The sequence below is a fragment of the Aulonocara stuartgranti genome (assembly GCF_965226115.1).
Source record: "Aulonocara stuartgranti genome assembly, chromosome: 3".
NCBI classification, from domain to species: Eukaryota; Metazoa; Chordata; class Actinopteri; order Cichliformes; family Cichlidae; genus Aulonocara; species Aulonocara stuartgranti.
The window spans coordinates 32,136,320-32,151,349 of NC_138941.1; the positions used below are offsets into that span (position 1 = coordinate 32,136,320).

Here is a 15,030-nt window from a genome sequence, read left to right on the forward strand (position 1 = left end):
CCCCTCGGACCCTCCAGCGGAGACAGGAGGCCGAACGGGCCCCTCGGACCCTCCAGCGGAGACAGGAGGCCGAACGGGCCCCTCGGACCCTCCAGCTGACGAGGTAGATGGCGGCGTGGGAGCCGCGGAGTCCTGGATGAGCTCGTCCGAGCTCCCAGCAGGAGCCGATGCAGAGCCAGAGAGACCTGAGACCCCTGGCTGAATGTTGAGCTGACCAGCGGACCGTACTGCTATCGGGGACTGGGCTACAGGAGCTACTGGAGCCTGCGCTACAGGCGGCACTGGAGCTACTGGGGCCTGAACTGAAACAGGCGGCACTGGAGCTACTGGGGCCTGAACTGAAACAGGCGGCACTGGAGCTACTGGGGCCTGAACTGAAACAGGCGGCACTGGAGCTACTGGGGCCTGAACTGAAACAGGCGGCACTGGAGCTACTGGGGCCTGAACTGAAACAGGCGGCACTGGAGCTACTGGGGCCTGAACTGAAACAGGCGGCACTGGAGCTACTGGGGACTGAACTGGGGGTGACACTGGAGCTACTGGGGACTGAACTGGGGGTGACACTGGAGCTACTGGAGACTGAACTGGGGGTGACACTGGAGACCCAGGTGACACTGGTGTACTGGGGTGAAGGCAGCGAGGATGCAGTCTCTCTCTTAAGGGAGGATCGAATGATTTAGCGATAAATCTTGACGGGAAAAGATGCCGATGCTGAGAATACCAGGCAGCGGGGGCTAACTGAACTGAGGGTGGCTGCGAGGGAGCTAACTGAACTGAGGGTGGCTGCGAGGGAGCTAACTGAACTGAGGGTGGCTGCGAGGGAGCTAACTGAACTGCTGGCGGCTGCACCGGCGATAAGCAGCTCGCGTCGACATCTGCCACACAAAACACAGCCCCTGAGCGAACAGTCACTATGTCTGGAAAAGACACAGAGTCCTCACTCACCACAGCAGGTGAATTGGAAGTCCGAGTGTCCGGCTGTGGGGTGGTGCGTCGTTGTACAGTGTCTCCGGAGTCCAAACAAAAGGGGACAGAATTATCCGAGCCCGGTGTTAAAAAAACAGAGCCACTCACAGTTGTGCACGGGTTAAGAAGTCCGGGATCCGAAGGCTCGGGCTGAGAGTGTGACACACGGTCACGCTCTCCCAGGGGTGAAAACTGCTCCGCTGCTCGGGAACGGCGATGACGTGAACGCCGTTTTCTCCGGGAAGGGGGAGGAGACGAGCCGGGCCGCGAATCCGTCAGCGGGCCGGGCTGAACATCCTCCGGCTCTTCGTACAGGAGCGACCGCTCCGGGAGGACGCCTACAGTGGAGACGAGGAAGTCCTGGATGTGGGGGTGGAGCGCGCCGAATAGCCACGGGAGTCCGGACACCATCCGCTGTAGGCGGACGGCTACGGTCTCCCGGTACTCACCCTCGGGCAGCACCACCCACTCCTGACAGTGATACTCCACTGTATAAATCAGATCCTCCCGGAGGTCAGCGGAGGGGTTGTGAATTGCTGGGTCCATATCGTGGTCGCGTTCTTCTGTCATGTTTCGGCCGTGTGGCAGGCAGGATGAGGACCCAAATTGCAAACTCACACACACGGGGGATAAACTCAAAATGCAGCTTTAATGCTGATAAGTGATAAACAATAACGATGATACAAAAAGCAATACAAAACTACACTAAACTGGGAAAAGCTAAAGTAACATATACTGGAAGACACGGGGAGAACCACACACGGCATGAGGGAGAACGCGACGCCGAACAGAGGAAGACGCAGACAGAAATACACAGAGGGTTAACGAGGAAAGTGGGAACACACGGGGAACACAGGTGACACAGATAACCATAACGAGACAGGGCGGGGTGAACATAACACTGACGGGTACAGGCACAGAGGTTCAGACAGGAGGAGAGAGAGCACGGGGAAAACACAGACATAACAGGCTGGGGAAACATGAAACAACCACAAAGGGAGACGGGGGCTCATAAATACATAGAGGGCACACAGGGGGAAGAGAGAGCACGGGGAGAACTTAGACATAAAGGGCAGGGGAAACATGGAATAAAACATAAGGAGAGACGAGGGCTCACAGATACACAGAGGGGCACACAGGGGGTAAAAGCCATGAAGGGAAAACACTAAGGGAACACCACAACAGGGCAACTCAGAAAACATGGTCTAAATAAGGAACGAAATACAAAAATACATGGAAACTAAGAATACTGGGCCAACACGGCCCAGGACCATGACAATGTCCAAGGATACAACAGACCAATATCAAATTCCACAAAAAATATGACCTCCTTAATATGATTCATTAAAGCAATGACATGGGTCTCATCAGGCTAAACCAGAAACAACCTCAGATTTCAATCATATGCCAGCAAAGGCCAGGGCTATGAACGTCTCATTCCATCTGGTTGATCTCAGTTCTTAAGCAGTGGGAGCCTGATTTAGATAAAACTCTTCCTGACCTTAAATGGCACATGGTTGGCAGCATGGGATGCCTAACTTGAAAGACTAATGCATTTCATACTAAAGCTGTGATAAAGGAGGCACAATCCCTAACCGGTGCACAGCCGACAGCACAAGACGTTCCAGCTTGAGCCTGTGGATCTGTGGGGTTTAAGAAAGAGGAGTGGACCTCTGTTGTGCTCTTCTACCTTCAGGATGAGTCATTTCTTTGAATAATTAAAAAGCAGCAAACATTCCAACCCCTCATGTAACAAACGAGCTGTTAGTGCTCTGCTACAATGAAGCAACCATGTGTCTTAAAAAGTCTTTGTGGGTTTGAAGTTGTCCCTGAACTGAGGTCAACCTTTCCAAAACCCGTGACTGGATATGAACACGGCCTTGAAATTAGGATTAACGTTGAAAAGAAGCTGGAGTTAAAGTTTTCAGCATGAAGGTTGAGTCCCCTGTTGAATGACTGTGCGCATGATCTATTTAGTTATTGGTTTAAGTTTCAATACAAGCACTTCTGAGTACAGGTAAACAGTGAGGGGGGAAACAGCTTAGTACAAGTGATCTAATGCAAGTCATCCATTCGGTGAAAGTCAGCCATAACGCACAGCCATAAAAGCATCACTTCAGCTTTGCACGCGTCTTGCGCTGAGCTGCACATCGGCGCGTAACGACCCGGGAGTGTGTTTCTTTAAGAATGTAAGGTGGGTGAGACCCTTTTCCTGACGCACGCCTGGTATGCAAACATAAATTTAGCAGCAACGTGTTTGCCGGGGGAACAAAATATCTGGAAGCGACCGTGGACTGTCATGCTGTCTCCGTCCGCTCTTGGCTGACTTTTACCTTTTTTCCTCTCTCGCTCTCCTGGAAACTGGAGCCGGAGCGCAGCGCGGAGAGACGAGCGGACCTCTTTCTCCCCGAGTGACTGGGGCAGGCTGGGACATAGAGCGGGCGATCAGAGCCGTCTATCAACGCTTTGAAATTACTTAAGAGTTTGTTTGCGTCCGTGATGAGTGGGAGCTGTTTGTGGACGACTAGCCTGGTTCTCCTCGCTGTCTGTGCGAAGGTAAGCCGCGGTGGCGTCTTCACGCGAACAACTTATGGATCCTGTCATTTAACATGAGGGGAGAAGGCGCACCGCTCCGGTTTCAGCGCATTTAAGTCAATTTATTGGGAAGGAAATCAGACACCTGTTGCTTTCAGTTTGGCTTGCCCTCTGTTTCTAAAGGAAAAGTCAGCCTATGTAGAAACATCAGTGACCTGTCGTTTCAAATTTATTACAAGAGTGCTCTGAGGTACAGATTCATACATGGCTCATAGCTGGTGCCCATGCCTGTCAGTACTTTGCCCCCCCACCAGAAGCCAAAACTATTCATCATCTGGTGATGCTGTTTGTCTAAAGCAGCTATTGTTTGCAAGAAATGAGGCCGCTGATTGATGGGTGTAGAATATAATAAAATACACTCCACCAGGAAGTTAGAAATTAAGAAAAAGATTGATGGTGAACAAATATATCTGCTGTTTTGGAAAAAAAAATCAATGTCCAACAATCACTACTAACATATTCGTCACATGTACATGTATTCATACGGTCCCTTTATATGTATGCATCAGTCTTGTGAGGCAGGATTGTGTAAAAGCTGATTCTTTCTGCACAGCGGGGAGTTTTAACCTGGTGCACAAAGCAGTTGTTTGGTGTGCAGACAGATTTTTTTTTGGGGGGGGGGGGGGGGGGGGGCTGTCAGCGTGTGTAAATGACCACAACAGGTGCTAATAGCACTTCAAGGTGATTTGGGATTTAGGCACCCTGGCTGCTACACAGTCCTGCTGAGTATGTCCACATTGTAATCAGTGACTTTCAAGCAACGAAGGAGAGCTCGGGACTTTGCAGGTCTGCAGACCTAACTGTGAGGCTACAGAGGGTTTATCCTCTGATAAATTATCCCTGTTAGATATTAACTGATTCAAATATGTTGGAATCAGCACAAACTCATATGTCAAACAGGAATGACTCTGTAATGAATGTTACTTACAACTGATTGCTTTCAGCTCGATGACCTGCCGATGGTAACGCCCAAAAAATGTCTTGGATGATGCTCACACTGACTTCTGTGTTGCAAGTGTTTGTGGTTTGATTATTTTGTGTCTCCATCACAAAACCAGACTGAAAAATGACTCAAGAGATTATTTTGCTCAAGTGGTCAGCAGATGACAAATCTTTCCATCTGCTCTAGGCCCGAGCAAGTCTGCACCGGACTCTTCAATACATGTTTAATGCAAAGCTGGTTATATGATTCTGATGAACTAATAGTGCCATATTAAAATAATGAAACTAGAAAAGAAAAAAACATCCCCTTTTTATCCTACACTGTTAACACACACCGCACAGTGACGCAGTGCCTTGCTTTGCGGGGCCAGAGGTCAACAAGTGCCTCCTCCAAGGGTCCCTGTTTTGCAGTGGCATTTTCTTTTCATGTGTGCTCGTGGGTCAAAGTTTCTGCATTACAATTTGGCAAAGGAATGAGACCGTGTTTGTGTGCTTGGCTGCTGAAAGTTGTGCGGGTGCAATTTGTGTGTGTGTGGGCCAAATGGCCTGTGGCTCCAACCCTAGATGGAATAGACCTTCCTTTGTGGGTGACATAATGACATACCTCGAGCATTTCTTGGAGGGTCTTGTTGCTTTCACTCATTTCCCCTGATTTGTGCAGAAAAGTGGAACCTTCCAGAAACACTTTTCCTGGATGGGGAATTAAACGACGGTGCGTGCATGAGGCTGTGCCCTTAAAAGACACCCTGGCATCTCTGAATGTTAGTGCCTGTAACCTGGCAGGGATATGGAGCAGAGCAAATCCTTCTCGTACGCTTTCATTTTTGTTCATTTTGGCTCTTTGTCTTTCCGCTTTGAACTCCTTATTAGTCACTTTTGAAACACAGGGCACACGCTGACACAGATCTGTGGATTCTCAGTTCTGTTTTATCTATCTATCTATCTATCTATCTATCTATCTATCTATCTATCTATCTATCTATCTATCTATCTATCTATCTATCTATCTATCTATCTATCTATCTATCTATCTATCTATCTAAGTTATAGATGTTGCTGGGATCACTCTCCCATTCACAGGGAATATTAGCAGCACTTTAAAAAAAATCTGCTTTCTTCAAACACAAAATGAAGTGATTTTTTTTTTCTAAATAAAGATGCAAATAAAACACAGAAACACAAAGAGCCTGTTACTGTGACAGCTCTATTGAACTGGTGAGTTTATGTGGAGTATGGCTTGTAAGAATTGATGGATATAAATCAGACTTCAGAGTGTTGGGGCTGCCACACTCACTTCACCACATGCCTTTCCTCTAATTGCTAAGCTGGAATTCAGAAGGAAATTAGCCACAAAAGCAACCGATTTTGATGTTTACTCAAGGAAATGGTCCCTCTCAGAGTCCTAATGCAGGGAGCAGAGTGCGTTGAAGTCCTCAGGATTGGGAAGCTTTGGGGCCTAATGGCAGGATTAAGTGGGGTCACGACGTGCAAACGGTCCCAAGTGAGCGTCCGTCAACAACAACATCGCTTGTTCTCTGAAATACGCTCCTCAGCTCGATCGCTTGATCATAAAGACCCCAAACTATGCAATTAGCTTTCATGAATACCTTTGTTGTGGACGCAAGTGGAATGGGAAGTGAATTAATTTCGAGAGGGATTGGGCCCTCTTGAGGAGTAAAGGAAAAAGCTTCAGAGAACATCTGGCCAGTGATGGATGGATAGAGCAAGTTTTTGGAGTGCGTTAACAAGACCAAGTGTTTTCAGTTACACTGCAAAAGCCCTCATACTCATCTCATTGTTCCCATCTGGGCTTAATCTGTGGAGTGGGACTGAGGATTGTTTAGTGTGTGTGGGTGTGCGTGTGTGTGTGTGCGCGCGCGCGTGTGTGAGCACACAGTTTCTTACAGTCCAAGGGCAAAATTCACTGGTACTCATGTTTGTATAAATTGCCAAGATACCCACAAAATGTTTCACTTTTCATGCAGCGCTATTAGTGTTCCTGGCATGGTAGCAGTGTTTCCTGTGTGTCCTACTCAGGTGTGCCAGCATGCAGCTCTTCCAGTTCTGGAAATCCAGAGAACAGACTTGCATCCCTATAAAGCCAGGCCAAAAGGAAGTAGCTTCAGAGTTTTCTCAGTGGGCCAATGAAGGAAAAGTTCTGCAGAACAGAAAAGGAGATGGCAGCTCCTACTGGCTGTTGAATCCCTAAGAAAGCTCCTTTTCAACAGTATTTGGATAACTAAGCTTTAGTAAAGCTTATATCTCCAACATGAAATTTTTCTTTTGCCTCTTTCTGAAAATGGCAGGTCATTTTTTACTGAACAGGAATAATCTAGGAGTAAGAAAAGTTTTTGAAAAAGCTCACAATCAGAGATTTTACAAACTTGGCATGGACATAGACTGTATATAAACAAGGGACAGAGTCTCCAGATCTGACAAGGTAGTATACAAATAGCAGGGGTGGGAAGTCAGTCTATGAGAAAATGACAATGCTGTTAGTTTATGGTTTCAATTTTAGGGTCTAGTCATATTTTTTACAACATGATTCAGTGGGGTATAGTTCAGGATGCTGCTATTGACAAGTGACTACTGTGTAGGTGTCATATAAACATCTGACTTGGGATCTGGCTACAAAAAAATGAATCTGGCAAAAATCAGAATACTCAAGATGAGGCTTCAAGATGAAAACCAATGTGTGACATCACTGGCACGAGTAAAAATCCGAAATTAGGTTCTGAGAGGAATTTTATCAAAGACAACTTTTATTGTTCCTTGCAATCCAAGTCATGAATGGAAAGTAAACAAAATCTGACTTTAATTTCTATTCAGAGGAATATCTGGAAATTCATGGAAACTGTCTAAGGTTGTCCGAAAAAGCATAATAGAGACCTCAAAGTTTCGTGGAGAACTGAATATTTCGACTGGGGCATTCATGCTCTGTTTAAAGTATCTGTGGGAGTGCCTACCATTAAAAAAAAATAAATACTAATTTCAGTATTAATTTAGAAAGAATTAACATGGAATTGGTCAAAGCTTTGATGCATTCAGGTCAGCTTAAGAAATCTCTCATTTTCTTTCTTGCCGAGAAATCTAGCTATATTGCTAATAATTAAACTTTCAGGTTAGCAGGAAATTAGCTTAGCTTAGTTTAAAGATTGCAAGCCAGGAAACAGCTAGTCATATTTTGTCCAGGGCTAATAAATTCTGCCATCAAAATCCTTTAAAGCTCACTCAGTAATAGTCTTATCTTATTTATTTAGCTGTATAAAAATCAAAGTGTAAAAATCCAAGCTAAGCTAACCGCTCCCGTTCTTTGTTTTGCATTTACAGTACAGAACTTCTGTGAATCTTCTCCAACTCTGCGCAAGAATGTGAATTGGCAGATTTTCAAGAATGGCAAACTACTGCTTTCACATCAGGAGTTGATAAAAGAAAAGATGGAGAAAGGAAAATATGGCTTTTTTGCTGTTTTCCCTCCAAAATCTTGCAGCACTTGATTGTGTTGTTTACCTTTTGATTGCTTGATGCTGAGCTCTAATAACAAGCTGTGACTGAGTGCCCAAAGTGGGCTGTGCCAGCAAATGGCATAACTCTCTGGAATTGTGTTGCACGCTGCTGTGCCAAAGTGCATACAACAGGACATGTTGTTCAGACTACATTATGAAAAAGCATAATGAGATCTTGTGGTTTCATCTGCTTCTAAAAATCCTGCACAGTGCAGAACTCTGATTTAAAGTCATGGCGCTGTCATGCTTTGATAAAAAGCTGCCAGTAGATGGCAACATTACAGCAGATGGACCTTCTTTGTCCACTTCAGCAGTTATATCCTCTGTGGCTCCCACGCCCATTTGGGATAGTTGAGCCTTATGGTGATTTTGCAGGTGGCTGCCCTCTATCCCCTTCTGTTTCCTCTGGAGCCCCATGTGAATGTATTTGTTCCTTCATCATGAGGTTTATTTGTCATTGCCAAGCTTGAAAGCCGAGCCTCTGGCATTCTCTTCCTCTGATGAAACATCTTCGGCTCCATCTGTAGTAAACCCACGTCCCCTCCATCAGCGTGATTGAGCGTTGTTGTTTTATCCTGTTGTGTGTTCCTGGACGCCAGCGCAAACTTCATTTGCAGCAGCCGAGACCGTCCGTGCATCATCTGGCCTGCACATTTTTCACATGCAGCTGATCACAAAAGCCGAAGCAGAAGCTTGCAGCCGAGCAGCTCGGCTCAGCCTTGCCTCGAGCACATGCATCGAGCCCCGTCTGTTCTGCTTTGCCCCGGCCTTGACCTCAGACACAGCCCCGGGGTGGGATTGCAGCAGGAGTGCCGGGGAGTGGTGCTAACGAGAGGGGAGAAGCAGCACTCGAATCCCTCTCATGATGCCTAATTAGAAGGGAGGCACAGGTAGGAGGTGTGAGCATGGGTTTGAGAGTTGAAGCAGTGGTGGGGAGGACTGTCAGGAGAGAGATAGACATTAGAAAGGGGGGAGGGTTACAGAGGCAAAAAGGTCAAGAATGGGAAGATGAGAAAAACAATAGAAATTTTAGTGAGTAGAACGCCAAAGGGGGAAAAAACGTGTTGCCATACAGGTCAAAGCCAAAGCCTACACCAGATCACCAGAAAAAAAACAGAATTGTCAAGGAAAGCAGGGTCTAACAAAAAATGCTGTAAAATAAAACAAAACTGTCACAGACTTGGAGGCATCGAGGTGGAAGGTGACTGGCATGCTAGAAGATACATAGAAGTTTAATATTAATGGAGTGATACTGATGTAGATTTAATCGATAGCAAGTAGAGAAAGGGACACACACACAGACATGCAGATGTCTGACGAAATGGGGGGGGGGAAGTGTGTTATTGATGGAGTGAGACAGGAAGAGTTGCATGAAGCATGCACGGAGAGCAAAAGGCCAAACAGCAATGATGTATAACAAAGCTACCAGCATAAAAGTGGGAAAGGAAAACATAAATATTAAAGATCTAAGATGCAGCAACTCCTGATCTACCGAGTGGCCGACTAGCCTGAAAAACAAAGAGTAAACCAGTTATCTTAGCTTAACTCGCTCACTTTTGGGAGGAGGGAAAAGGGAGACTGCATACGAGTGTGAGAAATGTTAGCAGTAAGGGGAAAAGAATGAGTGGACAGCTAAATCCAGTGGAAACATGATGGACTTAAGGTCTGCAGCGCTGCTGTCTGACAGGGTCTCCACGGCTGGCTACGGTGAATGTTTGTGAAGCTAATGATGCTTCCTGGGGTTCTCACATCTGTTTCCCCCCCTGGCCACATGTGCTTTGAGTAAACGCTGGGCGGCTACGACTAAACACTAGAGACCCCATTACAAATGATGTGCTATTAGGATTACAATGCATACGTCCACAGAAGCAGACTGATGAGCATGTAATCATCCATAGTGCGCTTGTGGGTCTTTGTGTAGATGCGCATGCATTTGTGTCATACGTTCAGCTAAAAATGAGACACATATACAATAAAAGTCATTCATTACAACTTAATATTCCTCAATTTTTATAGCATTTATGGCACCATGCTATTCCATGTTAGCTTCTAGCTTTTAGTGCATTGCTTCTAGAGTTTATTTTTTCCTTGTTATATATGAACTGAAAAACACACAGAAGGATTTTGATGTGTCTGTGAAGGTTCTCAGTCAAGGATCAAGGATTTTGATGGTTTTTGGATAATCTTTTGGATAAAAACTGAGTAAAATGTGACTTTTAAGGCTAAAAGCTTATATATTACTAGCTTAAGCTGGTAAAAAAAATAAACGTAATGTTTATGTATAAATATAAGCTAAAAAGGAAACCGTACATTTGAAAAAAGCACATTTTACCCAAAGGTTTTAAGGTGTCGGTGTGTGCAGTCTTGTGACTTTTGTGACCATTGGAGCCAAAAGTCCATCCAAATTCCTCGTTCCCAGGCTTCTGCAGGGATTACCTATGCCACAGTGCCCTCTACAAAATGCGCTCACACTCGCACACATGCACACAGAAACACACACAAATCATGCTGGGGTGAACAGTCACACATCGCAGATGTTGTGACTGTGGCTTATAGCCCCTATAAAGAGGCCTAGGTCTGCCCTCTGAGAACCTCCCACCTGGGAAATCTGTGTGGTCTTGGCGCATGTGTCCATCGTGAGTGTGTTTACACGCTGTTGCTAAGAGTCTGAATGGTTGAAGTGTCTGTCAAGCTCAGGAGTTTAAGAACAGTTTAGGCGGAGCATTTTTCATATTTGTTATAAACATGCAATATTGAGTTTAAGTCATACTGTTGGATATCAGGCTAAAGCGTTAACCAAAGAATGAACTCATTACTACGAACTTTGAGTTCACCAGCCACCAGATTTCAGATGACGTTTGTCTCCTCCCAGTGTTACATTTGACATGTTACTGGGGATTTTTGTCCCAGCATACCTCTGTGTGGTGACATCATCCATGCTGGGATCTCAGTGGGGCAACTTGTACCTTGAGCAAAAATGCAGTCTCACATACCCCTGTCTTGTTTGCATCTGTCATCCTCTCAGCACTCCCCCTGCCTCTCTGATGACAGGTATGCAGCTTGGCAACCATGACCTGGAAAAGTGCACATTTGACATTGAACATGTCATTCAGCCTTCATTCTCCCCACTCCTCCTTCACCTCGGCAGGGCATAACTCTAAGTCTTTCGCGTTATCGGCACAGCTTCTTCTCTCATCTCAACATGAATTGCTTCATAGCTGGAATAGTTGGGATTGTGGTGACCAGGTGGCCTGTGAAGCCATGTAGATGATATGAGAAATACTGGTCTCAGCTCAATGCGAAGGAATCTGTGAGTTCAGATATTTTAAGCTGAATGCAGATATGAGACAGATGGATCGATGGACAATCGGGGGCACAGGCAGGAAGTTTGTAAAGTACCTGATAGGAAAGTTCAGGTGAAACCGGTATGTCTTTCTTCATGTTGATTGTGCTGCTGAGAGTTATTGACAAGGCGTCTCAACACACTCTGGAGCTGTAAGTCTGGAAGAAACCTGATAAATGACATCAACGTTTCAAAAACATGAGCCATTAAAGTATTTGCTGAAATGAAAAGATAAACTGTCTCTTAAAAGAAGGATAACTGACAGTAAATTTCACCGGTTATTGAATGTAATAATTACAACAGTTAGAGGCCTGAAGATGTAAAACTCTACAGTATTTGGGGAAAAAACACATTGAAGAAATGTCAGATCACAGTTTAAATAACAGCTGTCGACTGAAATCGTACCTACTCTTAAACTAATCGATTAGTCATGGCGTGGTGGGAGTGGGAGGCAGCTTTATCTCTACATTAATGAAATTTGCCACAGACCATGGAGTGTACTCTGTGGCTCCGAGCCTTATTAGGTTAAATTAATTTAAATTGATATAAATGACTAATATTTACCCATATTAAATAATTGTAACTATTTAAAATTATTAAATGATTAGATCATGTAATCTAATTTTGGAGAAGACTGCAATGCACCAGCCCATTTCTTATGATCTCTGAAAATACCAAAAGTTTCAACGTAAGAACTACACCAAACACCTTTTGTGAGCAATATATTCCAATCATGCTTTACTTTTTTCTAATTTTTTTGATGTGAGAGGAGGCTGCAGCCTCCTAGCTGCAGCTACTGACAGATGCTGGAGCCACTGAAGCTGTAAAAAAAGGGGATTATTATAGCACATGCATACTAAAATCTGTTAAGTGTGCATGATTTCAGTTAAACGCTCAAGCTATAAACATGAAAGTTGGTGAAAAAAAAGAAATAAAGAACCTACTGTTTTTATATGGTATGCCATGTTGGTTGTTGAGCTGCTGTAGTCAGATTTCTCAGACTTCTAATGCAGCCACTCCAAGAAACATCTACATACTTAATTTGGCTGACAATAGATATACTGTAGCTTCAGTTTGAGATATTTCTGAATTAGGGTTTTATGGTTTTGATTGGAACAAAATAACGTTCTGTAACTGGAAGGGACAAAACACCATGAGTTTAGCTGTTTTAGTTCAATTCTCTTCTGTTCACTGGGGCTTGTTTTACAAAAACCCTATGCAGGGAATACCCCATTAACCTCCTAAGACCTGAACTCTTCCACGGCATGCATTTTTAATTTCTCTTTGATATTTGGGCTGATTGGGTCCTGATACATCTGATGAATGTAAAAACAAATTCCCAGATTTTTTTTTTTTTACCTAATTTTTGTTCCTAAGAAAAATAAGAGCCACATATGAGGATATTCATTTAAATTTCGATAGAACAGTAGCAGTATAATGTCCTCGTAAGTGGATATCAGGCCCTTGTAGAGCAGAATTGAGTGTTTTGGTCTAAATAACCCAAAATGTGATGTCAACATATGTGGACACCAAGTCCTAGGAGGTTAATATTTGTTTGGTTAGCCTATCAACTAAAACATTTGACCAACTGATTCGGACTAGTAATTAGCTAGAATTTTATTTGTTTACTGACTCAAAAAAGCATGAGTGGTGAGCGTCTCCTGCATCTTAGTGAACTGCTGGGACGTCCTCTCCTTTTTGCACTGAAAAAGTTTCAAGCTAGCTTTTAGGGACAGAGCCAGGTGTAGCATCCAATAAGACATCTTTTTTTAGAGCCAGAACATCATTGGAGCTGTAAGTCGAGAAATTGCTTTTTGGTAAATTTTAATTGGGGTCTATTCTAGTATTCACTGGGCAAGCACTTCTGCCTTGCTTGCCCTTGCAATATTTTCTCTATCCTACCCTGACTTGGTTTTATGGCTAAAGACCATAATAAGGATCCATTATTTTACTTGTTTTACATGTAAATTATCTTATTGTAGGTCAAAAAGTTTTACTTCAAGTAGGAGCTCAGTAAAATCAGCTATTCTTCTCACTAACCCCAAGAAAAAGCCACGATTCTTTTGATAAAACAGCTGCTGTTTTAAATGACTGCAGGGATACGTCTTTCTGTTCATGTGTCAGACTCAGTATTTCATCCAATATTTAGTCCAGGTGCACACTGCATGAGCTTAATGGATTTTGATAAAACACCAGGAAATCATGCCATTAAAATGTTGAATAATGGGGCATTATGCCCGTAGTGAGCGTTAATGTTGACTTATTTCGTTAATGGAAGATGGAATTAGGGAGAGGCTTTCTGAAGTCTGACTGACAAAGAGATGGCTTGTTGTTTTAACTTAAAAAAAAGGGCTGGCTTTGCTTGTAAAGAGCGAGCAAGATCCACTCATGTGTTTCGTCTTAGTCATCAGCTGAACCAAACTGATGAAACTGATGATGATTGGCAGGAGGGCGCAGCAGGAATGCGACTACAGCTCTTTGCACAACAGGTACAAACTGTTCCATCATCATGAGAAAGTAATCGTTACGGGCAAATCATTACATGATCAGAGGAAACCAAATCTGTGCCAAATATGCACAGTATGAATGTTTGATAGACACAGAACGACAGTTTTTTAGATAGGATTACTTAGGTCAGAGCGATTCATGGTGTAATTAGAAGTTTTACTTGGGAGTTAAGTTTACAATCCCCAAACATTTCCGGCACATTTTTATTGTGACTCTATCTGGAAGCAGCTGTAATTAAAGAAAGGCTTATCAACATGTTTTAAATGTGCATGAACTTTCACTTGCTTAAAGAAAAAGCACATCCTAATCTCTTAAACAACATCAGGAACATCTTAGTGATATAAAGAAATAATTTACCGGCTCATTTTCACTAGAAAAACATTTTGATGACGTGGAAAACTCTCAGTACTGCATTTTCCACAGTTTATCTCAGATGTCATATATGACGTTACAGATAACTTTAGTAAATGTAAATGTATTATAATTATTACCGCTGCCCTGTAGTGGGCATATCACAGGACTTGTTGGGAAAAGGGAAGAATAAATCAAAAGAAAAGAAAAATGAAAAAACGTCCCTGCTTCAGTTTTGGTCTGAGAACAGTAGAATCATTCTTATGAACAAGTACTGCTTTTCCAGACTTTTGATCCATTTTTTTAGTGGTTGACGTTGCATTTTAATAATATAATATAATTTTTTTTACAGTGCAGCCAAACCAATACAAATAATTCTCCTTTAGTCAGTAAAAAACTGCAGATGCAGCAATGTCATGCTGCACGTGGCATCTCTCGTCCAAAGTATATAAAATTACTGTTATTTTGTTTGTAGATGCATGTTTGGGGAATAACTGTAGCTACAGCTAGTCCCAATGACAAATTCAATAAGTTTCTGTGTCTGCCTCCCAATAAAATCAACATCATTTATCACTACAATGAAACTGCATTAATGCAAATGTGCATTGTTCCTCTGCCAAGACAAGAGCCAGGCCATTCGTCTGTCTGTCAGCAAGATTATACAAAAGCTGAATTTAATGAGACACAGTGGAGAGGTGGAGCACGAAGAAAGAAACATTTAAAACATTCATTTTTGATGAAGATAATTTTTTCAATTTGCAAACTAGGGCAATGACTTTGCTGATGTTTTATTTTAGTGCCTTGTTGGTTGTGTAAATC

The 15,030-nt window shown here is 43.6% G+C and overlaps 1 protein-coding gene across 2 annotated transcripts in view; it reads left to right on the forward strand.

The window, feature by feature from the left end:
• Nucleotides 1–3,166: 3,166 nt before the first annotated feature.
• LOC309702946 (ADAMTS-like protein 1) overlaps nt 3,167–15,030 on the forward strand; it is a 104,997-nt gene continuing 93,133 nt past the window's right edge. For both annotated transcript variants that reach the window (XM_082527596.1, XM_082527597.1), the window contains exon 1: nt 3,167–3,522. In XM_082527596.1, coding sequence (XP_082383722.1) covers nt 3,466–3,522 — 57 coding nt within the window. In that variant the 5' untranslated portion in view covers nt 3,167–3,465. The remainder of the gene's footprint in view (nt 3,523–15,030) is intronic.